Source organism: Zerene cesonia, chromosome 10 (genome assembly GCF_012273895.1).
Source record: "Zerene cesonia ecotype Mississippi chromosome 10, Zerene_cesonia_1.1, whole genome shotgun sequence".
NCBI classification, from domain to species: Eukaryota; Metazoa; Arthropoda; class Insecta; order Lepidoptera; family Pieridae; genus Zerene; species Zerene cesonia.
The window spans coordinates 4,328,934-4,354,550 of record NC_052111.1 but is presented as its reverse complement, the minus strand read 5'-3'; the positions used below and the strand labels follow the sequence as shown (position 1 = coordinate 4,354,550).

The 25,617-nt window shown below is 32.3% G+C and overlaps 1 protein-coding gene across 8 annotated transcripts in view; it reads left to right on the top strand.

Annotated features, from left to right (window-relative positions):
- Nucleotides 1-25,617, top strand: part of LOC119829762 (alpha-catulin) — a 43,532-nt gene that overhangs the window by 2,880 nt on the left and 15,035 nt on the right. For all 8 annotated transcript variants that reach the window (XM_038352451.1, XM_038352448.1, XM_038352449.1 and 5 more), the window contains exon 2: nucleotides 858-1,038. In XM_038352451.1, the coding sequence (XP_038208379.1) occupies nucleotides 858-1,038 (181 nt within the window). The remainder of the gene's footprint in view (nucleotides 1-857; nucleotides 1,039-25,617) is intronic.

Genomic DNA, 25,617 nt, shown 5'->3' with positions numbered 1-25,617 from the left:
CTTAGATTAATTAAAGAACTAAGAAAAGTAAATTATTTCTTTAATTTTATAAGGACTTACGTCTTAGACAAACTTGTTATAATAACCTTTTTTTTTGGTTGGTTATTATGATGATCAAACGTGTAAAAGTTACTTGATTTTCCGAATAAACACATATCAGCTGAGGTAAATATTATATCACACCTTATTATTTTTCAAGACATCATAACATTCGCTTTGTTTCGGTTTTCTACGAACTCGTATTTCTAACAAAGAGCATTTTGATGTAAATCTTGTATTCATATTATGTAGGTACAGAAATTTCATTTATCACCGAACATTAAGTTGTCTATATAAGGAACATTTTTATTATTAAACTGTAAATTGAGGTAAAAACTTACCTTACCGACCTATGTTTTGAAATTAATCAATGGTGTATTTTAGTAGACCACGGGTATAATTAAAGAAAGAAAAACAAATTTGCGCTTTTTTTTTGCTAATTCACTGTATGTTTATTTGTGTTTCAAAATACAACAATAAATACACAAGAAAACATAGAAATTTATAGACATTAGCAGTGAAGTGAATAAATAATAGTTTTGTTAAATTCCGTCGGAGCAAAAGAAAACTTGGTGATTAGAACGCTTTGCATATAAATTATAATACAAATTAATATGAGATTACAATCAATTTAACCCTTGAAAATGTCAGGGGTCGTTAGAGGTTATTACAATTTTCTTGTCGATTAAAAGTTTTGAAACAATGATTCTAAAATGACAAAGGTTTTCAATTAGTTGGGTATTCTTTAACTGTTGGTTGTCTTTAGAATGAGAGTTAATCCCAAATAGGACAATTGATACAATTTTTAAATGTAACAGATCAGCAGCCTTGTGGCAACGAGGGGCGAGGCGGCAGCCGGCGGGGCTGCGGTACAGCGTGTAGGCGCCGCAGTCGCTTGCGCTGTAGAACGCTTCGTAGCTGTTGGAGAGACGATAGCTGACGACAATCCTGACGTTCGACACAGCATGGTCCTTGCTTGTAAAGAAGCACGCGCTGCAGGTACGCACGAAATTTAAATGGAACACTATTTTAGAAATATTGTAAAGAGAAGCGATCCTTTAAATTTTTCACTATATAACAAGACTAAACAGTAGTATATAACAAGAATAAAAATGGGTGCCTTATTGATAAATGCGATCTTACCTTTTCAACTCAGTAAGTAAAAAACCACCTAATGTAATATTTTGCCTGCTATATATAGGTAATAGGTATATTATATATTTAGAACATTATATGGCAACCTAATATCTGATTAGTAATTTAAAACAAAAATAAAAGTTGGATTGGGTTCGTTCAAAATAATGTAAAGTAAAAATACATTCCTCTGTTACGTAATTGTATACAGCTAATATATTTAAAAGGCTAACTTAATAACTGAAGAACAATCTACGCGGACATTCTCAACAGGAAATTATGTGGAAGAATATTTAGAGTCGTGTTAAAAACTTATTTCAACCCACGTCTTTTGTTCAACATTAAATAACGATAACCGGTGCCGAGAATGTATATAAATTTGCATAGAAATTGGCTAACTTTTACAATAGTTTGCCAAAATTGCCACGGAACAATGGACGGATAAAATACGATTACCATTACAATAATTTATTACTTAAATTGTTAATGTCACATGTTTTGTGGACGTGTTTACTGTTTATTATTTGAGTGGTGTTATACGTAATTTTCCTATTAAAATGCCTGTGAAGCTCATTATTATATAGAATATAATTTGGTCGTATTGATTTATCCGTATTTTTTAAATGTAATAAATAATATTAAAGTCATATTGTAGTGTAGTACCGGGTACGTATATTGTATAGTAGGGATACCTTTAACACGATAAAACATGGATAGGTGGGTATGACTGCTAAAGCTGACAGGCTTAAACTTTGTTAGGATTCCGAATTATGTATCCTCGAAAGTATCGACTTATTTATTTGTTATTTCGTCTATTGTGTTTCTAGTAATGTGTGTGTCCACACATATGTATCATATTTTATTCTGTTGAATAAAATAAATCGATGCAGCAACTCCCGGTTTCAGCGTATGCTAATATCACATGCGTCTCATGGGAAACACATAACAGGCGTTGTAGAATGTAAGAAATCTACACAAGAAAGATGATTATTATCAATATAAATAAAATGTCTAAAATACCAAGCTACACTTTAGATTCATTTAAATAATTTAAATTATGTATGCTTTCCCGGATTTGTTCAATCCTTTGGTATTACGATGAGCTATTAAGCATTAATGTATTGGAAAATCAAGGCGATAATTTCGTAAAGCCTTCATAAATTTGTGTCAACCACCTGACCCGAATTTTAATGCTCGAACGTTATTGCGAGCTCCAGCATGATGGCTTCACACAAAAGAGACAAACAATAGCAACCCTGTCTACACAGAACGGGCTGATATTATATGGATTACCATCAATGTACAGTAGTGCATTCTCCTTACACGTATTTAGTTGTATATATTGATTGTACTATGTGATTGTTGTACAATTACTATAGATGTTTCGCCCTTTCATTTTTAAATACTTCTATTTGCTATTGCTTACTCTATCAATTAAAATAAAAGTTAAACGTTACTTATACTTTAAAAAAAATTATGAATGAAAAGTATACACTCTTTAATACAAAAAATATTTAATTGTACTAAATCATTTACGGCGATTTATATTTATCTTTTAAAATGCGCGACGCAAACACAAGAAACATAGCTTCAACAAACAAATTATGTAAACACCGTGAACAGTATCTGAAATAATTCGTTGAAGTATGCTTTCGAAGAAATTGCTTTCGAATTCAATCTGGGCAATGAATGATGATCAATCAACGTGATGTCAACAAAATTCGCGCCAAAACAAATTGCCCCAGTTCTGACAGTGATGACAATGGAATCGTGCGGCAATGGTGTTCTGTGTAAAATGGCAGTAAATATCAATAAACATACTACATATTTCAGTAGATAACTTTGCCAACAATGCCAAAAAAACTAACCAAGGAGTCGAGTATTCTATTCTTATGGTTTCATCCAGACCCGTTTTAACAATCGAAATTGAGTCACAAACGTCATAAAAACTTTCACATTTATAATACCAGTACAATATACCTTGAGCAAACGATTCATACCGTTTACCCTATCTAACAATTAAAGTAATCAACCTGATCTACCCTCCGACATCCGTTATTTGCTCCAAGTGAGCAGTAACTTCCGACGCGAGTGATGTAACATTTGCGTTTTCAATATTCAGTATGTGTTGCCATAAACACGACTCGAGTGTAAATTCTGTTACGCCCTGAAACACCTCGGAGGCTCTTACCTTCCGAAACTCAACGTTTACCGTTACACCTAACCACGTATGCCTCGTAAAAGCGTCTCATATAAATTTCACCGCTCCATTTATTCACAAGCATTACAGCTATTGAACATTTAATATTTACGACCGAGCGCTGCTAATGAAATCGCAAACTTTTATCATTAGGCCGAGTTTAATGAAGAAGTGGCGCTGTGTCCGCAATTCCTGCTTTTGTCATTGTGAGCAACGTCTTTGTTAATATCATATGAATTATCGTTGATTTCTCATTTAAATACTCGTCAAATAAATTTTCAAGCGAATGGTATAGTAAATGAAAAACGATGCAGTACTTACTGTACAAAATGCCTTAAATATATTATTAATTACTACGATAGTAGTAGAATTACACATCGTGCTAGTCAATGAGACTTCTAATGTAGTCGTTGATCAATAACTATTAGTTAATCGTTTAAATCCCATTAAGCTTGTGCATTTCGTGATGTATGTTGTTTGAATACATTTAGATACACCGTATTACCGCAGTGAATTACATGCTATCTCTATCGAATAAAGCTCTAATTCAACGTTACGAACTCATTATAATTATATTGATTTTTCAAACGATAAATTTGAACTATGTATATGTAATAATATTAATAAAGCGTTATTTTACCGATAAGAGACTTAAAAATGTACAGAACAAACTATATAATGTTGCATTAGTTTATTGTATCTTTTCTTAATTTGTAATCAAAAGGGTTTATTTTTATAGACTCTTCCTCTTGAAACTAGAGATAGCTACGCACAGTTAAGTTGACTCAAGTCGTAACTCGTAGATACATTGCATTTGTTATAGGGTAGCAGATAGAAATATTTTATACAGTTTCATGAATATTTTATACAGCTTATAGCACGGATTTCATTTGAATATAATTTGCGTTATGTAAGCTTCGCTCATAATAAAAGCATTGTTTTATTTTTCACACAGAGATTATAATCACACGAATGAATAACAGACCACTTTGTGTAGCAATCAAGGCAAGTTGGTATATGCTCCGTAGAGATCGTAAAAACAAATTTTTGAAAGCTTTATTGGATAGCGCTCCTGTTAACAACACTTTTAACCTCTACTGGATAACTTGTACGGCAACTTTTCCTCACATTACGGTTTTTCAGTTATTTTTCATCTAAATATCAGTGGTCATTGGGGTTTTTATTTAATGGTATTTTTATCCGTCCATCACACTATTTGATTTTCTTTACATTTACTTGTTTCTTTACATTTACAGTATGAAGAAACGTTAGTCGTTATACTCTTACAATTATTAAAATAAATAATAAAATCTGTATAATTATACTAAATTATTGCCACTAATACGGACAAATGTTGAAAACAATTACATCAGAATACAAATAATATAATAATACACTAGACCGAAATCAGATGTTTTCGCAAGTTCAGAAATGAAAGACTATTATTGTGCAATTTAATTAAACATTTTATCACAACATAAAGTACACATTACAGCGAACAAATAAATCGTTAAACTCCAATGTAGGTAAGTTTTCAAGCCATTAAAAACTTCAATACTCCCTAAAACAAACACGAGAAAACATTTCGTATGTTGTTTATGTCTTGTAGAACAAATTAAGACACACGTCGAACTCAAAATCAACGACGCGTGACGCCCGATAATACGCAGAGGTTCAATGAATAATAATATTATAAAAATTCTTCATCTGTATGTTATAACTTTACAGAAAATAGTAAAAATTGATGGCTGTTATAATCTTAATTGTAATATTATATCATTTTACATTCAAACAAGAAACACAAAATTTAATTGAACGTAATTATTGCATACAAAAAAGGTCCAGGGACGTCATGATGTCTGACTAAAACTCAAAAATTTAAATTCATGTAAACTCTTAAAACTTCATAAAACTACTACCGATTCGTTTCGTCGCAATTAACGAGAAAAATCGGCAAGTAACTGGATAGTTATTATTTTTAAACATATTCCCATTACAATTACAGTAAAATAAAATTTAAATTTATGGGCTGCCAGTAACCTCTCCTTTTTTTTTGTTTATCAGAAACTATTCGTTTATTCTGTAGTAATCCTTTTTCAATCAAAGTAGATTATTAAATATACAAATATGATCAAAATTAAAATATCTAATAAAATTGTTTATTTTCATATCACATAACTGCTTATAGAGCTTAGTAACATTACAAGTAATTTTATTGGAAGAGCGAATACCCATAGAACAGTTTTGAACTTATCAGGGCGAAATACTGTCATCTAATTTTATTCTATTAACGATGATTATAATCTTCTGTGTACCTAAAGTGAAAATGGCAGTCCATGTATATTTAAATAGATTATTTCTAAATATAATATCTTTTATATAAATATCATATCTTTTATTCATTTTCTCGATGCAAAATACCCATCATAAAGTGTCTTTACGCCTACAAATATGACATTCTAACAATAACCTATACTCTATAGTATACGCTTACTACAACCATGGTCATGTAAACACGTTATTGTATAATTATGTAGTTGACCTATTGCGCAAACATTGTGAAAGTAGTTGGGTGGCATCCCGCCGCAGTGTAGTTAAGGCTGTTAGTTCTATACCCAGGGCTAACGTTGAAATGTGACGCCGCCTTTATACGACACTGTTTACATTCTCCTATAGGCCATCTATTGAAAGTTTAGCTGGGTCACCACGAGACTTGGATTATCTGGTTCACGGAAAAGCAAAGAAAATAAATAACAAAATAACATACATTCTATTACAGTGATATGTTGAGCTAGAAATGTGTTTCAAGTATAACGTTTTTAATACGTTAAGAAGCGGTATTTAATTAATAATTAATATATATTGTTTGCGTGAAATATGTACTAACATATTTCAGTATTACATTATCTGTACTTATACCAAAAGCACAGATAATATAATACTATACTAGTAGTGTATGGTTTGTTTTATTACATTCGTAGCATGGCAACTAACATGGAACAACTACCCTCAATTAATTTCATTGCCCTCGTTCAATAAAGTTATACTCAAATCGATTTATTATTTTAATTTGAAAATGCTGTTTTTGCTTTAACTTTAAATCAAGCACATTATTTTAATAATTTAATTAAATTAAATAATAAAGCAGTGGTGGCTCAGTGGTGAGAACCTCGGGCTTTCAAAATTGATAAGTCGGGGTTCGAGACCGGGTGAGCGTGCAGGAAATAAATGGATTCTTCAACTCATTCATGCACATGTAGGTAACATCACCATTGCTTAAAACGGTGAGAAACCGGCATGTCCAAGAATCAAAAGTTCGACGACATGTGACATCCGCCAACCCACTCTCGGCCAACGTGGTGGATTATGGCCTGAACCCTCATTGGAGGCCTGCGTCCCAGCAGTGGGAACATATATGGGTTGATGATTATGATTTAAATAATACGTGTCAGCGATTTATTGTAACATAATTATAAAAAAACGTTTTATCTTTTCCGGTTATAAAATATATCAAATCAGCTAACAACTCTACTACGAAAAAAATTACATTTTTATTTAATTAGGTATGTTTACTCTAGAAGAATACGACATCTCTCATTCCTTTCAAAAATATGGCAAATATTTTATAGTTAAGCATTAATCCTATCCTACTAATATGTATTATAAATGCGAAAGTTTGTAAGGATTTGTGCGTTTTTGTTGCTCTTTCACGTAAAAACTACTGAACCGATTGCAATGAAATTTGGTACGTAGACAGCTAGACAACCGAAATAACATATAGACAACTTTTTATCCCGATATTCCTACAGGCTACGGACTTACGCGGGTGAAACCGCGAGGCGCAGCTCATGATAAGTTCATTATAAACTTGAAAGTGAGGGAGTTATTTTAGTTATTCTACAGTTACAATTGACCCGTAAGTAACTGTTTAAGGTCACATTACGCTTAAATAGAGCCATTTTTCTATTATTAACTACGATTATAAAAGAAAAACATTTCCAATAAAGATTAATTATTATAATTAGCTACTCCATACCATTGTCATCGTATTATTTTAATGCATATTGTTATTTTAATATACATGATGGATACGAGGAAAGAATATAATATATCGACTACACATTGTTCTTAAAATGGAAAAACATATATGCACAGTGCCTTCACTTCAGCGTTTACTTTGCTTCAGGTATAAGTGGGTGCTTGTCGGTCCATTGTGTGCCGAGTGTACTATGCAGTGCAAGCTCGAAGCACATATTGCAGAGTTATGACGCTAAATAAATATGAACTAGAGTATTCGATACGGCTATAAAAGCTTCAAGTACTTTTAAATGGATATAAAATGTTATCTTTCATCCAACATCAATTAAATCGTAATTTTATGCTTTTGAGAAAAGTACACCCGATCATTATTTAACGTTAAGTCAAATTTATCTAGGGGAATACTTTTGCAATATGCATTCGCTGTATGTAGCACACATATAGCGAATGCATCTTCTATTGAATATGTTCACAAATCGCAGTTGTGAGTTTATAAACTCCGCACAAACGGCATAAATTTTAAATTTTCCGGAACGTTTTATTGCACTTGCGGCCATTATGTTTTATGGGGAAATTTCGGGGAAGTTTATCCGACAGCAGTCAGTATTCGTAAGTGAGGTAGATTAAATTGAGCAGACAATCTAGAACATTCTCTTTGTGTTGATGAAATAAAGCGATTTCAGCGCTTATCATTTACATTACATCGTAATAAATGTTCTACAATATCTATTTGCGATTGATTAGATGTAATATGTTTTTTCATCGTGTTATTTTATGTATGTTACAAAGACATTATAAGTACAAATGTAAATTTTTAATTGAACTCGCCATATCGCTTTGATTAGGTTTATGTCATAAGAACAGAGAATAAAAACAAATATTTGCAAACAGTTTTAATTTAACAAAAACGTCATCTACACAATTGACAACGTAACTATATAATTGAAAAAACAACGCCAAGAATAATAAAGTAATCAAATGGCGACCTGTTATTAATAGAAAGCTATAAAACTCCACTCACAGCAATTAATCACTGCCAGTATATTTAAGAAGTCAGCTGAAAATAGATCCGAATCACGCATCAGCATAATACCGTGATAACGTGTTCCTCGAGTGCCAACCCAGCCTCCTCAACCCTGTGGATTATGGCCAAAGGCTTTACGCGCAAATACGCTCTTTATAGAGATTACCGAGACCTGCGTGTCCACAATATCATGTGAATTGTGATCCCTTTGTTTCGTCATATTCTTACCTTTAATCAAAATGTGACGCGTAATAGTTCGTGGTGGTTGGTACCTAAGTCATCCGTCTATTATTATAAAATAAGATTCAAATGTTTGTAGCTTTTGTAATCCTCACTTTCGTATTTTTTATGTTTGTAACGTTTTCACGCAAAAACCACTAGACCGATTTCAAGAATTCTTTCACCATTTGTAACCACGAGTATAATATATAACTGCAATGGTGTCGTATTCACATATTTCGCACATCTTATTAATAACCCTATTTGGCAATGTTGTCAATGTCAATAGGTACTATTATTAAGCTACTTTGGCGCAATTTTACAACGCAGTCAGTAGAAATAAGTAACAGCACCTTATTGTTCCGCTATCAACCCCTGTTTTTTACGTTAGAATTATTTTAAATGTAAATATAATTTAAACTAAATATGTTTCTATATAGTTAAAATAAATATTACCTTGATAGGTCATATTTATTACAATATATAACGTAATACAGTGTTAAAAAACATGTTTAAAGCGAAACAAGAATATTTGAAAACAATATCACGTATATTTTTATTAACTTTTTGTGAACGTAGATTAATATTTGTGTTAATCGCAATGTTTACCTTTTAGCAAACCAGCAAAGTGAAACATAAATTGTCATTAATCAAGTTTAGCCTATTTAGTAAGAGCCGCTAAATTGTCGGCAGCACGCAATTCCTTTCGTGAACAAAAAGTAACTTTTTCACGTTAGACTTATATTGATATTAAACATAAATAAAACTCCATCATTTATAAACATCGCTAAAATCACGCGAAACTTTTAACCGGTAAACTTTTGAATAAAAAAATTGGAATAGTTTAGCAGAAGCACACTTAAAAATATTCATATTATGAAACTTATGCCGAGAACGTTGGTCTAGGAGTATCAAAAGCAGGACGCAACACGCCTAAGCCATGGATTATGCCCTCAGGGGCTTCACACTGCAAATTGAATGAACGCTACATTCCCCACTGATATAGGTCGAAATAAAAATATGAATAGAATAACTTGTTAGGCACGTTTCTTCACACGTGTCTGTTATTGCACTTTACACGGATTCAGAAAACTTGTAACGTGTTTTTTAAATGTAAATTGTCATAATTACCAATGGAAGAAACATATAAATATAACATTTAGGTCACTTATATAGTAAACGACCCTTTTCTAATGTGTCAAAGCGGAAAGCCGCAAAATATGTGACAAGTATAATCACAAATTTAAATATCAGTTATTCGTTAAACCAACATATATTTCACTCCAGAGCATGAAAATGTTATTATTATCAGGTTATGCCATATAATCGCTTTATCAAATGTATCATCTCTACTTGTAATGAAACTGTCATAAAAGCTTATACGAGCGGTTTGATACAAAGTGGCATAATGACACGTAGGTAGGCATATGGCGTGACTTGTCGGTAGGCGGTGTACGTGTGAACTGTATATCGGAAAAGACTTTTGCAGTGTAGACCGTACGACAATTTATTTTAGAACTTTGTAGGTATGTATTTCTTTTTAAAATTATAAACTATGAATAAGTATAGTTATTGTTTTATTCGTCTCACAACAATGAAAAAATAAACACACAGAATATAGATGTACTTTATATTGAAGCTTGGTTAAGGTCATTGAAGTCAAAATATAATATCAACCCGTTTATAACGTTTAGTGATTATGTCAAAACCAAGCCCAAAATAATCGCAGATATTAACTAAAGTTTATGCGACTTGCTTTTACAAAGTACGAAGGGTCTGTCAATCTGCGGAAATTTGGAGCGACCTTCCGGAAATTCAACACTTTGCACAAGCAATTTGTAGTCTGTCATGTTAGAAAATGTATACGAAACCCTCTCAATACAATCATTTATCTATTCAACACAGTTAAAAGGCAATCAAATACACAGCGAATAGTACTTTAAAATACACATTAATGCGTTTAGATGTGTAGTTTTTTAATATCTTAACGGTTTCCCAGCGTGAGTACGATGAGTTGTTTTGATGGTGGCAGTATTGACTGAGAGCGTTTTCTAGTCTTTTGGTATGTTCTATATGGCATCTTTAATTCTCAGTGACAATAATTTAAGTGTTAGAAGACTTGAACCACCTTCTCTATTGAAATTTGGATGTTTTTTTTATTCTTATTTTCTTGCGCACTGGTTTTTGGTTAATCAAAATCTATATTATGTTATATCAATACAAATACTCACCTACAATCAAGCAAAATACACAGACTTTATTTTATAAGCATGTGCCACAATAAATCGAAAAAGATTTCATACAGTATTTTACTAAAATAAATACGCGTTTTCGTAAAGCATTGTTGCATTAAGCAAAGGCCAATTTTATAAGGCCATTAAAACGTTACATGTCTCTCAAAACAGCTTTGATGTTCGATGTAGCGCTTAGTTTTGTCGGCTCATTCAGCCTTTCATGCGATGTCATCGTTTTTGCTGACTTGCTCATTTGTGTGAACTACTTTTTTAAACCTCAATTATTTATATGTACATAAACTTTTTTTAATACTAAATGCTCAAGAATACCAATAAAACCTGTATTATCTTCGTCATCATTTTAAATATATGTATAAAACGGAGATTAATAAATAAGATAAAAAAATGTGAACTGAATCTTACGGATCTTTTAAATATTACATTAAAGAATACGATTTTAATTTACTGCAAGATCTAACGCTTTTAAATTTTAAAAGATATTTCGCTTTATTTAAAATTAACACTGTTAAAACGGTACAAGTGTTCATCAAAGCACGGTTTAACGTAACAAAGTAAAAGTTTAAAAGAATAAAATCCATTTAAAAAGCAAAAAAGCGCCCAAAGCTTTTTGTAACAACTTTTTTTATACATTCTTTTCATTGTCTCTAATTTGTCAGGGAGCGGAGCTCCATAAAAATAGATTTCAGTTTTTAAAAATAGTATTTTTTATCCCCAAAATATCTTGCAGGGCGTTAATTAAGTAGTTACTAAATTAAACTTGAACAATGACAACAAGCACAAACTTCTAATAAGATGTTTTGTGCAAGAGCGATATTTAACAATTTTTTTTTTTTTAATTGTGAGTTACTTTTTGATTGTCAAAAATAAAATAGACGTTAAACATATCCTTTTAGCCTACACGAAATACGAATAACTACAATATTAATATAATAACCGTTTAATATTTACATAATTCAATTATTTTCAATGATTGGTGTTTCCCAATAGTTTAATGCTAAGAGCTGTAAAATGTGTGATTTCAACGCAGAATAAAATACAATTATATAATTACAATAAGCGCTAACGACGAATATTTGAAGTCGGTGCCAACCAAGCCAAGTAGACAAGCGAAACTTACTGATGCTGTGTAGTATCTATCTATTATCTACGACCAATTAACTTACCAGTTGCCAACCTCTGATAGATGAGTGGTGTGTTTATAGTAATTGTATTAAGAATTATCTTACTTTCGAGTGGTTTTTAAGTCGGTTCAATATTTGTGAAAAAGTCTATGCTGTTCACCGTTGAAGTGTTGCCCAACTGGGAGTCAAACCTGGGGGCATCAGCAATGTTGCGATAGGGCATTTTGCGGGATTCATAATTAATTGTTAATCCATTTATAAAATTCCGTGTCTTTGTTCTTCGCCGTTGAGGAATTACATTTTCCATCCCCTGATTCCATCATCAGATCAGCTTAATAATAACAGATTATTACATTTACTTAAAGTAACATACGAATGTAAAACTTTAGCTTAATCGAAAACCGGTGAGTCAAAATGTTCTTCTTAGATTTTACTCACCATGAACTATTGGCTTTTCCTCGATTTGCCTGAGTTTCCATCATCAAATCCTGACTTGATGACAATGGAAGCACCTCCGGAGTACACTCTTACTCTCACTAAAAAAATGGCTCGCTTATATAAGTAACAAATATGAATATTACCGCTGCTAACTATAATAGTTTTACCTAAGATTTTAATCTTACATATTAAGACAACATTGAGTGTAAGTTACACAAACATTTAACGTTACCGTACTATAACAAAAGAGAATATGTAGATTAAAAATGTATGATTACTTCGTACAATTTTTGTGTTATTATTTAGGGACATAAAAATGTTACGTTCAGTGTAACAGATACTAACAATGCATTAATCATTGCGGGCGACAAAGCAAACATCGCACAAAAGATTCGAGTTAGCGGTGTCCCGTCGCACAAATTGATGTGGTTTCGTGACTTGGTGTCGGCAGATTGAAGATTTAAACATTAATAACACGAATTTGCGTAGTTATTTTGCTAGCATTACGTTAGATGTGCATTCAAACTTTGTTTACTTTGTTTACAATGAGCTAAACATGCTTTTGCTTATGAAGCGATTATGCATTATAATCCTCTCCGATAAATCTATTTAACATATTACTTTATAGTGTTACTTATACTTTCTTGATTACAGATTTCCACATAATACTATTAATGGATAGAAAATTCTGTTTTGTACAAACACATATCTGCAAATAAAGGCGGAATTAAAACTTAGATAGCGACAAAAATAATAGAAATTACAATTTACCTTCCTTAATTAAGCAAATAGTAGTTTCCTCAAAATTTCACCTTATCGACATAATGGAGTAAATTTGTGTGTTAAAAAAATCTGTGCCACTGCTGGAAACATTGATGAACTTTAAGGCGTTCGTCGGCCTAAGAGTTTTGTGGTCATCTCGGGTATCGATCGTCTCTAAGCCGCTTCGTTTATGCAGGGTCACATGCCGGATTAACCTCGCTAATGTAAATTTAGCTTGTGCTATATAAAATTACTTCGCTAACTACTTCTCGAATTTTACACGTATATTCCTTTCAATGTTATGTTGTATATATACTGGTGCCAAAGCCGTCGTAATATATCTGAATTTTCAAAACAACTTCAAAATCAAAGCTATTATGAATATTAAATCCAAATATATAAAAAATTCGTTAATAATATTATCAATAAATTTCTAGATCAACTTTATCACGAAGAATGGGAGATTCATCTGTTCGGTTTAAAAGAACAAAATCTTTTTTACACAAAAGAAACTGTTCAATTTTACTTTGCAAAGCTTAAAAAAGACAGATGTTTATAGTTCTCCACAACTACACCGGACTTGGAGATCGCGCAGTATTGCAATTTGTTGGAAAAGAAATGTCAATAATTTCCCGGGAGACGCCGGGCCCGACGCCGCACTCACAATTTATTGCCCGGATTCGACTTCAATTACAGCTATCAGTTGCACTCGCACGTGCCTTTAAAAGCTTCGCTTTTTAACTGCCGTATTATTTTTATTATAAAAGCATTAAAGTATGCTAAATGAGGAATGCTCACATATTCACAATTTGTTCGGCTATTTAATTTGATATCAAATTTTTCATTCTATAGATAAGAACCAAACCGAGGAAGGTACTATAGTCCCGCACGCTTAACTTCCAAGTTAAAAAACGTCAATGCGTTGGTTACTTCTCTTAAACTTTAATATGATGAGAGAAAATAATGTTTGGATAAAGAAGTTATTAAAATTATAGTTATACGCTATAAAAGTTTAAATGTCAAACGTGGAGGACACATTAAGCTATTAAGTTAATCCGCTACTCGCTATCATTACGTTTACGTTTAATAACGCAGTCGGGTTATTGGAACGTATATTCGCTACAAACTTCAACCCGTCAACTGGGCAATTAATCCTCAGTCATCTTGATTCGACGTAGCTTGGCTTGATTAATTGCCTATCTGATTGCTCAAATCTATTTATTCGTAAACTACATTTACTGTTTCGAAGTACCGTTCATAAAGGATTTCAATTTTAAATGTGGCATCATCAGATAATGATCTTATTTAAATTTATGTATTATGTATATGTATCAACTGTATACCTATAGACCTTATCGATGTAAAACTCCTACCTATGAATAATGATTATTAAAATTTGTAAGAAAATTACGATATACGATAATGTTTCCTTAATTTCTATCCATTTAGATATTGCCATTGTTATAAACTCGCCGGAGATTATTATTAATTATCTAAATCACGAACAAAAACTTTAAACAAATAGCTAACATTAAGAGTGGAAAATGGTTATAGCCTGGTCTACTAAAAGACTATTACGTTGCTAGATGTTAGAACATTACATGATATTAAGCGAAGTATTTGGGGCACGAACAAGAAGTGCCCGATAAGGAACATTAACGACATTGTGTGAAGACTAAGTTTTAGTCGGTAACTGTTTGCGTACTGAGAAAATCAAGCCAGCGGATTAAATCATTTTGTTAATACCTTATACGTAAAAAACTATACAATATTATTCAAACGAAGAAGCATCTAATCTTATCTATTGTACTTAAAATGTATTTAGCAAAGTTTGCTAGCTCTGACAACTATAAATCGAGGATTAATTTTTGATATGGGTGCGATATGCTGTTCCTCACGTTTCCTCCTGTATAAGAAGAGAATTACACGTGTAGAATTCCGAAGGCATTTTATTGTAACTTAAAGACTTACATCTTCTTAATTCGTATTTCATAAGACCAGGGATTAAGAACTCGGATCTAAAACCAGAAGTCGGGAGTTCGAGACCGAATGAGCGTGCAAGAAAAAATAATTTCAATTGGTCTGCACTCTAACCATATGACATTGCTGAAAATAGTGAAGGCAAAGCATCGTTAGAAATCCGGCATATCGAAATCAACTGCTTTAAGTAATTGTAAGGGAAACTAACCAATATAAAAGGCATATCTACTAAACAAATCAATAATTAGTTGTTTATGAGCAGTTAAAAATTATAATTAATTATATACATGCTGAAGAAATACTATATACGGTACATTTTACAATACGCTAAGAATAAAACATGAAACATATATACATATATATTATGTATGGAGGAAGAGAGAGCATCACAGAAATAACAAATGAAGGTAATGGAGGCGGGCACTGTACCTCTTGCTACGTCTTTAAGAAAAAAAGTAGGTCAAGACGCTTTTTGTTTGAGTAACGTGCTCAAAGTTTAGTTAATTTCTGTTATTATCTTTCACTCTCTTCGGAGAAAATATCTCGTAAAAGTGTTTATTTTTGTAATATCATTTATTGCTTAAAATTCAATCTAGACGAGCAATCTACAATCGTAATATTTGCATTTGTAGCAATACTAATGTACTCGTAAGTCTTGCATAATGCAGACACATATTTTTTTACTTAATAGAACATGCTGCATTATTCGTAAATCTAACAATAACATGTATGTAATGACCGTTAGTATCTATTAAAAAAACTTAAGTTAATAGATGCTAACGGTTTTTATTATAAATGCTGTTAAAACAAATTTATAAACAATATAGGAAATAAATAAGATTTTATCCAACACATTTTATCCAAACTTGTCCATAATTCGTACTAGGACTTTGTAATTTGATAGCTCACGCAAAACAATAAGACTGTAGTTTCGTGATTCACCCACTTATGTAACTGTTATCGCAAGTTCATGACCGCTTCGTGGAGTTAGTAATCTTCATACCCCCAGCAATGTAGGTAAGAAGACTAGCTGGCAAAGTGCCACGACATGACGGCGGCACTCTTACAAACATACTCTAAAATAACATAGCTTATAGCATAAAATTTTAATGTCTCCCCAACTGGATTAAAACGGAATGCCTTTTTAAGTAGCTTTCTTATCTTTTACTCATACTAAGCTTAGTATTCCTTTGATTAAGACCTTTTCATCACGAGTAATCGTTACGATCTTCATATCGTACCGTTAAAATTACTTGTTTTTTACCTTTAAATTAAGAATATATTTAAATTCGAATAGATAACATACATAATAATAAAAACATGTAATTATCTGTTAGAATGCCAATCATTATAAGCTTTATAAGAGTGTGTAAAAGTGTAATTTAGTACAAATCATTCTTAAACAGCATAAAAACTTCTTTGGCAAAAATAAAGGGGAGGAAATTAAATGTCTAAATGGACTTATTTTCCATTTTTATTACGCAGGATACAATTTAAAACAAAGGAATGAGCCCGTTTCAGCCCTCTGTGTTTTAGACGAAGTGTCTGCGTATTATTACTGTCCTTAGCTTTGAAAGTACGTTCATTTTAACATTTTTTCTAGCAATGTCGCTCGTGTTCGAATTAATAAAATTATGAAAAATTGAAAGAACCCCAGAATGTAGTTATTAAACATGAAGGCTTTCTGAGTTTAGTCTTTTGGATTGCTAGTTGCGCCCTGCGGTTTCACCCGCGTAAGTCCGTAACCCATATGAATATCGGGATAAAAAGTTGCCTATATGTTATTCCAGTTGTCCAGCTGTCTACGCACCAAATTTCATTGCAATCGGTTCTGTAGTTTTTGCGTGAAAGAGCAACAAACACACACACACATCCTTACAAACTTTCGCATTTGTAATATTAGTAGGATGTTCGTATTCGAGCTTAACCAGCTTAATACAACTAGAACTTTTTCACTTGCTGCTCACGGTAATGAGAAATATTTAAAATCTCTCAATTATATATAGATGACGGGCAACTGATCTGGTGGATTGCGTGATGGTAAGCGATCGCTACCTATAAACATTTGCACAGGTAGGGCCGATGCAAATGCATTGCCTTAAGGAGTAAATGATAAGAAAGTATTGAGCGAGAATAAAATAATGAACAAGAAAGAGTGAGGAAAAGCAGGAAAATGGGCTCCTGCTCCCACTCACAAAACAAAACACATCATTCACGTTCATGCTACTATTTCACACCGATTCTCTACGGAGTGTGGTACCTTCCCCATTGCTAGCTGGCCCAATTCGTGCCGTGCGGGTTTGACTCCCACAATCATATACAACTCCCCTTTATTTATACTATATACTTTGCACAGAGGCATATTTTCTAAAACATGTTTTACTTTTAGAAAATATAATTCTTTAATAATAATTTTAATATAACTACAGTAAATAAAACTAAAATTACTTCATCTCCAACAACTTCCTAAACAACTGAACTTATGAATTTCATAAGAAACTGTTGATCTTAAGAGATAACGAGGTCGCGAGAAGGTGGCAGAGAGAGTCCTATGAGAAATGCGAAATTTCTGCAAAATTTCAGATAAAATCTAACATTGTAAGCATTCTTAGACGGGGATGACACTCCACAACAAGTGTTAACCTATTATATCGAGCTCTCTTATCTATAATTACATAAATGGAACGCACATGAAGAATATTATTTATTAAATCGATCTAGCACGGCTAAGCCCACCGTCGTATCAAATCTAAGCTATTCTCATCATTCAAAAAACTTTCATTAAATACCGGTCCAGTCGTTTAAACAGAGGTCAGCGACAACTACACGCAAAAAAGAAACGTATTATTTACTTATAAATATAAATATCAAATGCTGCAAACGAGCCTATTCAATTGTTTACTTTATATTCCAAATTATACAAGATGTAAGCGCAACGTCCCAATTACGTTTTGCAATGAATACCTACAAAATAATCAAGTGCGGGGTACTTAGTTAGGCGGGACGGCATCGCCTCTGGGCGTCATTACCGCCCGTTGCTCGTTAGCATAAACGCAACGCTATCTGATGAAACTATTTAAAACCCTTCCCTAACGATATCCACGTGCATCTACATAGATCTCGTTAATTTAATAGCATACGTTACATCATTAGGGTTGGAACTTTTTTTTTAAGTTTAAGTCAGGGGATAAAAATATAGCATGTTTATTTTTAAATATCGTCTCTACTATAGTAAAAATAAACCTTATAATATGTATATGTATATTGATAAGATGATGTCAATTTCCCTACGGCTTGTTGGCTCCTAATATATTAGACCTAATTTTTAGATTAAGCAATTTACATCCAAATGGAATTTGTATAATATCATACAAAAATATCCTTTTATAAAAGAATACTCAAGAATGTCTTTGAACTTTTTTTCCTTCCTTCGTCCTCGCCTAGTCATATTTTCACGTCTTACAAGACTCAAATTTAATTTTCATGAGACCCTTCCAAACCCTTCTAACTATATTGTTACCAAATCGCTCGTGAAAATGATCTTGCGTACAGATTAAATGAGCTTTATTAAATAAATCTCTAGAAGCACATGAAAATAGACAAACGATACTAATCATAATAATGTTATTTTAATAAATTTCAACCATGTGAACGAAAAGTGAACATTTATTTCTCATCGTATTATTACCATGAACAATACACATTTCAGTTTATTATGGATGTATTTATAAATGAGGGAGCTGCTTTTTGTAAGAATAATTCATACCACAACGTTAATTATACCTTACACCAACACTTACGACATATTGCTTTGAAAATTCCTGAAGTTGAAGTCCTAAAGAAACAACAAGCTGGTGCAATTTCATTCGTACCGGAGAGCAACATAACCATGCACATTCAGCTTTTTTGGAATGAAATAAGAATATAATAAAGGAACAGCTGTCGACTGCTTACTGAACAATATACTAGACATTTTATTAAAAAAAAAATTACAAGTTGCTATATCGACATAAATTTTCATGTCATTTACATATTATATATAATTAAGACATAAGCATGGTTCGTTTGTTACTAAGGTAATCTTAATAATCGTAGTTCATAGCAACAAAATACTGGCATATCAAAATAGCGACATACGTTTTTTACCTGTTAATTACCATAAATGCAAATGGAGAAATTAGACATTATAAATTCCAAACTGTATAATGAAAAAGGGGTTGCGGGGTATTAATCTCGAGGCACAGTAAACAAAGTGGAAGCCTCATTAAGTGAGGCTAGCCGCTGAGCGAGTCAGGCCATCCATCACTCTTAATAATCACCGCGATGGTTGCTAGCGTGAGCATTGCAGCCGACTTCACAACATTATCTTATCTCTGAAATTAATATAGTATTTAAATGGCTACTGGAAATGGCTCGCCGGCGCGTCGTAGCAAATCGATCGCGAACTATGGCCTATGCTTGACCCGGCATAGGTACTCGTTGTAATATGCTGTAACATTGATTATAAGCTTATGCTTTTATTTTTCGTAGTTATTTTTTTTAATAATAAATTGAAAAATACAATATGTTTCAATTATTAATTTATATTATTGCTTTTATTAAAAAAAATATATAAATTATAAATATATAATAGGCATTGGACAACGTACGTGTGTACGTACGTACGTTATCTGTGACATGAGGGAAAACCCTTTTTAAAGTAACGGAGGTTTACATTTCGTGCCATATGTTTTTTTTTTCAGACGGTATTTTTATTTTTCAACTATACATTAATTTTAATATAGCCGTAGCAAAACCAATAAATTGATATTTAAATCAGCACAGCTCACCTTATTTCAAAAGGAATAAACGTAAAACGTTCTAAAGATATTGTAACATAATACATATTCACAGGACAATACCGCCGGTGACTCAACAGTTTAATTAGTAATCATTTAGATTTTAACGATTAACTATTTTGAACTCGCGCCACCAATCTAAAAATAGTTCAGTACACTCACCTGGATTAGATTGAAACTTACTGCATTACCGTACGTTAATAGTATGATTGGTTCCTTCAGTATAATGTATTTCACATCGCAATAATACCGATTTATCTTCTCTGTGACACATAAACCAGACCACGAATAAATAGCATTGAACCATACGGTACATTGATAAAATAGCGACTGATAAATCCCGACTCTTCGTCTATCTTGTAATCCCATCAAGATCTTCAAATCTTCAAGAGGAGGGCCGGAACATCTAAGACAAATTGTTGCAGATGCTTTTGTAGCGTTTGCTGCAGACTTTTTAGGGATCCGCGCACAAAATCGGGACCTTATTGCTAAGACTTCACAATCCGTATGTCTGTTTGCCTGTAACCAGTCTATATCTCATAAATCGTGATAATTATACAGCTGAAATTTTTAAAGATGGTGCATTTCTGTTAGTGCTATAATAACAAATAGGCACGGTCAAAAAATTAATAGGTGTCCATTTTAAATTTCAGTTGCACTTTAGCTTATTTAAATGGTACCTTTAGAGTGTAGTATTCTGAGTCAGATGCTTCATTTCACCGATTCATTTGATCGATTTTTATTACAATTCCCTTTAGAATTGGAAGTATGTACTTAATAAATACTTTTTGTTCCTTTATCATTAAATTAGCTATAAACTAAACATAATAATTTAAAAAAAAAACTTTAAAATTTTGGAAAGATCAATAAAAGCATATATTAATCAAATTTGAACTAGAACATAATGTAAAACGATTATCTCAATTCAAAGTAAACTAAACAAACCAGAAAGCATAATTCAATTTTAAAACGCTCCTTTTCATTCATTTAACAAATTACCTCTTTGCTGCACATTTACTAAATTACTTCAATAAAAAAGAAACATTAAATACCTGTCGAATTGGCAGTGAGAATAGAATATCAAATTAAAGTGGAAATATACGGGTAAAGATAAAAGGCGGTGGAGCGCGCCGCTCACGGGGCTAAACTTTGAAACCTCAGCCAGACCGTGGTAATTATTCCGTCTCTGCTACTTCCATTCACCGACAATGGTCGCATTGTTACATCTATTACGCCAAGATGGAGTTTATTTGTGCAGTAAGTTACACTTGCATGTGTAAACGAATAATTAAATTATTTTCTGTAATCATGGAATAATAAACATAAAAGATCTATAATTCTCTTCATATCTTTATAGTTTTCTAATAAAGTCTGATAATGATAAACTAATTAATAATTATCATATTTATTAATATTAGTTACAATTTGAAATGTTAATTAAGCAAACTGAGATTATTTTTAAATACATATTTATTGAATAAAATGATCTTTTTAAGCAATTTTAAAGTAACATTCGAGGCAGACTGAAAATTATAATCATACTTGAATACCCGATTAATTAAATTTATGTCTGCAAATTTATTTAATGTTTTACCGTATTTTAAATAACAATTTGTATGTTGGTGAATAAGAAGTAAAGTAAATTAATTAGTATGCAAATTAGGTAACAAGGGCCACCGGGATTAGCTACGTAAATATAATTAAACTAATCCGTCCCGCCTCTCCAAAAGCACGATGATTCGCCCACTACTATGGAAATCAGTTCAGGAATATTCAGAATTTGAAACAGTGACAATTCAATGAAAATTCAAAGACCAAAAAGCCCAAATTTATGAATTCTTTATAAGAATCATGAATTAACAATAAATGCTTTTAACCTTACAAAATATTACGTTACGTTGAGAGATTTCTAGATTATTAATGGGCAAAAAATTTAATCTGCTGAAAGTGTGAACTACGACATTAATTAATGGACAACCGTAGAAATAGCTAGTGTATATTTTCCTGTTTCCTGTGCTTGTTTCGTAAATTCTGGATAGCTCAGGCATCTCTCAGTTATTCATATTTTTTAACTTGAAAGTTAAGTTGTGAAACAGGCCTTAATATTTTCAGAGTTATCAGTAAAATGTATGAGTGCATCCGATTTATAGTTTTCAATATAAATGATGAATGACGTATCATATCATCGTATCATCCCCATTGAGAATTTCCTTGACTGATTTCCTGATGGCGCAGGCGAACCTGCGAGCGGTAACCTAGTACAAGTTTTCACTGTAAATTAACTTGAATAATGCATTTAACTTCAATCTAAATTCTTGCATGTAAAAAGTAAAGATTACCTAGAATGGTTAGCTACATTTTCTTTAAAACGAAAAGGATTTATTCAAATTTGTTTGTTGTTCGCTCTAAAGAAATATACGATACGAACCAATACTTAAGAGCTTTAAACAGATGTATACAGTGCGATGTGTTCAATAGCACAATGTATCTGCTTTATGTATTTGTTAAATCTGGCTTGTTCAATCTCAGTGGTGTCCACGATTTATTCCGATCGCATCCGAAATGAGAAACTGGGACAACGCTTCAAAGGGATTCAATTTCCAAAGGAATTTATTAAGGCTGGAAAAATCGTATGTGACCTGTTTCGTGCTGTTAGGATATCACATTTCTAGACGTCTTAATGTTTACGAAGGATTATTTGAATTTTTATTAAACATTTAATAATTATTGTATTATTCTGAATGTATATTATGGATATCTTATATCGGGGCATTTCGTGAACAATTAATATTATTTGTTAAATTTATGAAGTATTAGATAAATGACTAATATTATTTAGATAATGTTTTGCTGTAATTCGTTATGCCACTAATTCTAACATTATAAAACTAATCTAACATCATAAATTATACTAACATTTAAATAGTGAATTAACCCCTTATCTTTTTGCATGAATAAATGTTACTTATTTAAAATCTATACTCTAATATAAAGTCATATTAATACAAATGGATACCGCAACGATACAAATACACGTTTTAAAATCTCCAGTGGGACGAACAAACAAAGTAAACGTAATGTAATAGTAATCAAGATGACTAACTTTATATTACTCAAACATTGTGAGTGAGACATGACCCACTTTAAGCTTGTCTTGATTGTCCTTTCAGTGTCAACCAGAAGTTTTGAGTGTACCAAGTAACAAGTTGTCATCTTTCTTTTACTTTTTCTTTGTTTACACATAAGAAATTGCCTGGTGCTTATGATTTTGAGTAAGTGTCTTCAACGATTAGTATTATACATATTATCATATTTATTGCTTGTAACTATCAATACAGAAGTATGAGTATACTTCTGTTCAAGATTTAAAGTCCAATACTACAACTTCCAAATGCTTAGAATATTTCCCATATCTACATATGATCCTGCAGCTATTCAAGTGAACTATTCCGATTGCCGAGGCTTTTCTATCGACGGATTGAATCGCCAAAGTTACCAAAGTTAAATTACAGTTGTATCTTTTGTCTCTAAAGAACTATCTTGATATTATATTTTTACGCAAATGACGTCCCTGGACACATGTAGGTCACATACGTCCATGTCGAGTCTTTGATTTTCAATAATTTAAGAAAATACGTATATATAAGGGTAAAATTTTCATCCAATTAAATTAGGTCACTGCTCAGTTATTCAACAATGACCCTAAAAGGGTCCAAATAAATATTTCCATTTTGTTGCCATTACTTCGTAACCTTTTATAAGAAGGGGCGATACTTCGAATTACTCGTTTCAAGTTTTTCTTTAATTTCTGTTTGATTTATTTTCGTTTGATTATCAAATTCAAAATGTATTTCATTGGTCATCTGTGTTGACGCAATCTAAATGATTATAATAATCAATGTATCGATAATTGATCATGTTGAAATATTTTAATAACAAAAACTTTAATAAGTACTTTACGTTGTACTTTGTATACAATAAAGAAATTTTCAAGAAAACCATTAAACGCCTTTCGAGTTCGCAGTTTGTAAAAGCTATCTTCCAGTACGTTTGCTTTGAATGTATTTATGGAGATTGATATTTGGTAAAACCGATATGGTTTTACCGCAGTCTGCGTCAATACTGCAGCGTTTTGCAGATAAGGTTCAGTGGGATGTGAACGCATATACCGTGCTAACTTTGTATGCAGGGCAAATTTAACGTCGCTTGAGAGAATACAAAAATATTCAGAGAATTCTAACGCAAGTATGTATGTAAAGGTAGAAGCCCACTTATTTTCATTAGTGACGAGTGCTGGTTGTGTTCTGGTACATTTTAATAGACGCGGCAACAGCTTTTATTTCGAGTGAAATAAAGGAATGTGCGGTGCATGCTATATTTTTGTCCATTTGCAATAGACGCGACCTGTTTTTTTTTCCTGATACATATTAGCATTAAAAATCATCATCATCAGCCCATATATGTTCCCACTGCTGGGACACAGGCCTCCTATGAGGGTTCAGGCCATAATCCACCACGCTGGCCAAGTGCGGGTTGGCAGATGTCACATGTCGTCGAACTTTTAATTCTCGGACATGCCGGTTTCCTCACGATGTTTTCCTTCACCGTTTAAGCAGTGGTGATGTTATCCACATGCGCAGATAAATTGAAAAATCAATTTATTTCCTGCACGCTCGCCCGGTCTCGAACCCCGACTTATCGATTTTGAAGTCCGAGGTTCTCACCACTGAGCCACCACTACTTACATTAAAAATCATATCAGCTTAATATTAACAATAAGATAAGTAATTACTTATTTGCATTATTTGCTTATATTGTGAATTATTTTATAGATTATTTATAATATTATATCTCTAGTCTTATAATATATGATGACATGAAAGAGTGTTACCATATGGAATATTTTAACGCTTCATAAGTTATCTCGTTCGTAACCTACTTTTACACCTGATTCCCGGGTGAAATCAAAAATACTGCTCGGAAACGAAATATCAAATATTTCCCACCCATAATACTCGAGAGCATGTTATTAAAAATCTATAGGTAGATGGAAATATCAAGAAATATCTGTATTTTTTAATCTGCATATTAAAATATACGACTGCTGCATCAAAATCGATTAAATAAAAAGCGTTTTTTTTGGGAAAATATTTTTAGTAGTTGCATGCGAAAAACGTAATCATAACCTCATCATTTTCGAAATGAATAGCTCATATCCATTCTATTACAAACGGTGCTACGAGTTCAGTTTAAAATGTAGTTTATAGTCCGGAATTATATCCAATTTTTACCCAACTGCACCAGAAGGGCGAAGGTTACTATATTAAAAATATATTTATATATGTATCTCCTCTCTCTCATCAATCCTTTCCTAATGCATTCCCAATTAAAGTCGGCAATCCATTTGTAGAGGCGAAAGGTTGGCAATTGACCTTACGCCTCTCCCAATGTTCATGGGTGGCGGTAGCGCTTACCATCAGGTGACCCACCAGTTCCATTGCCGACTGTGATATATAAAAAAAAGTAGGTTACTTTCTTTATTCAAAGTTTTAACCTAAAAATTGCACAT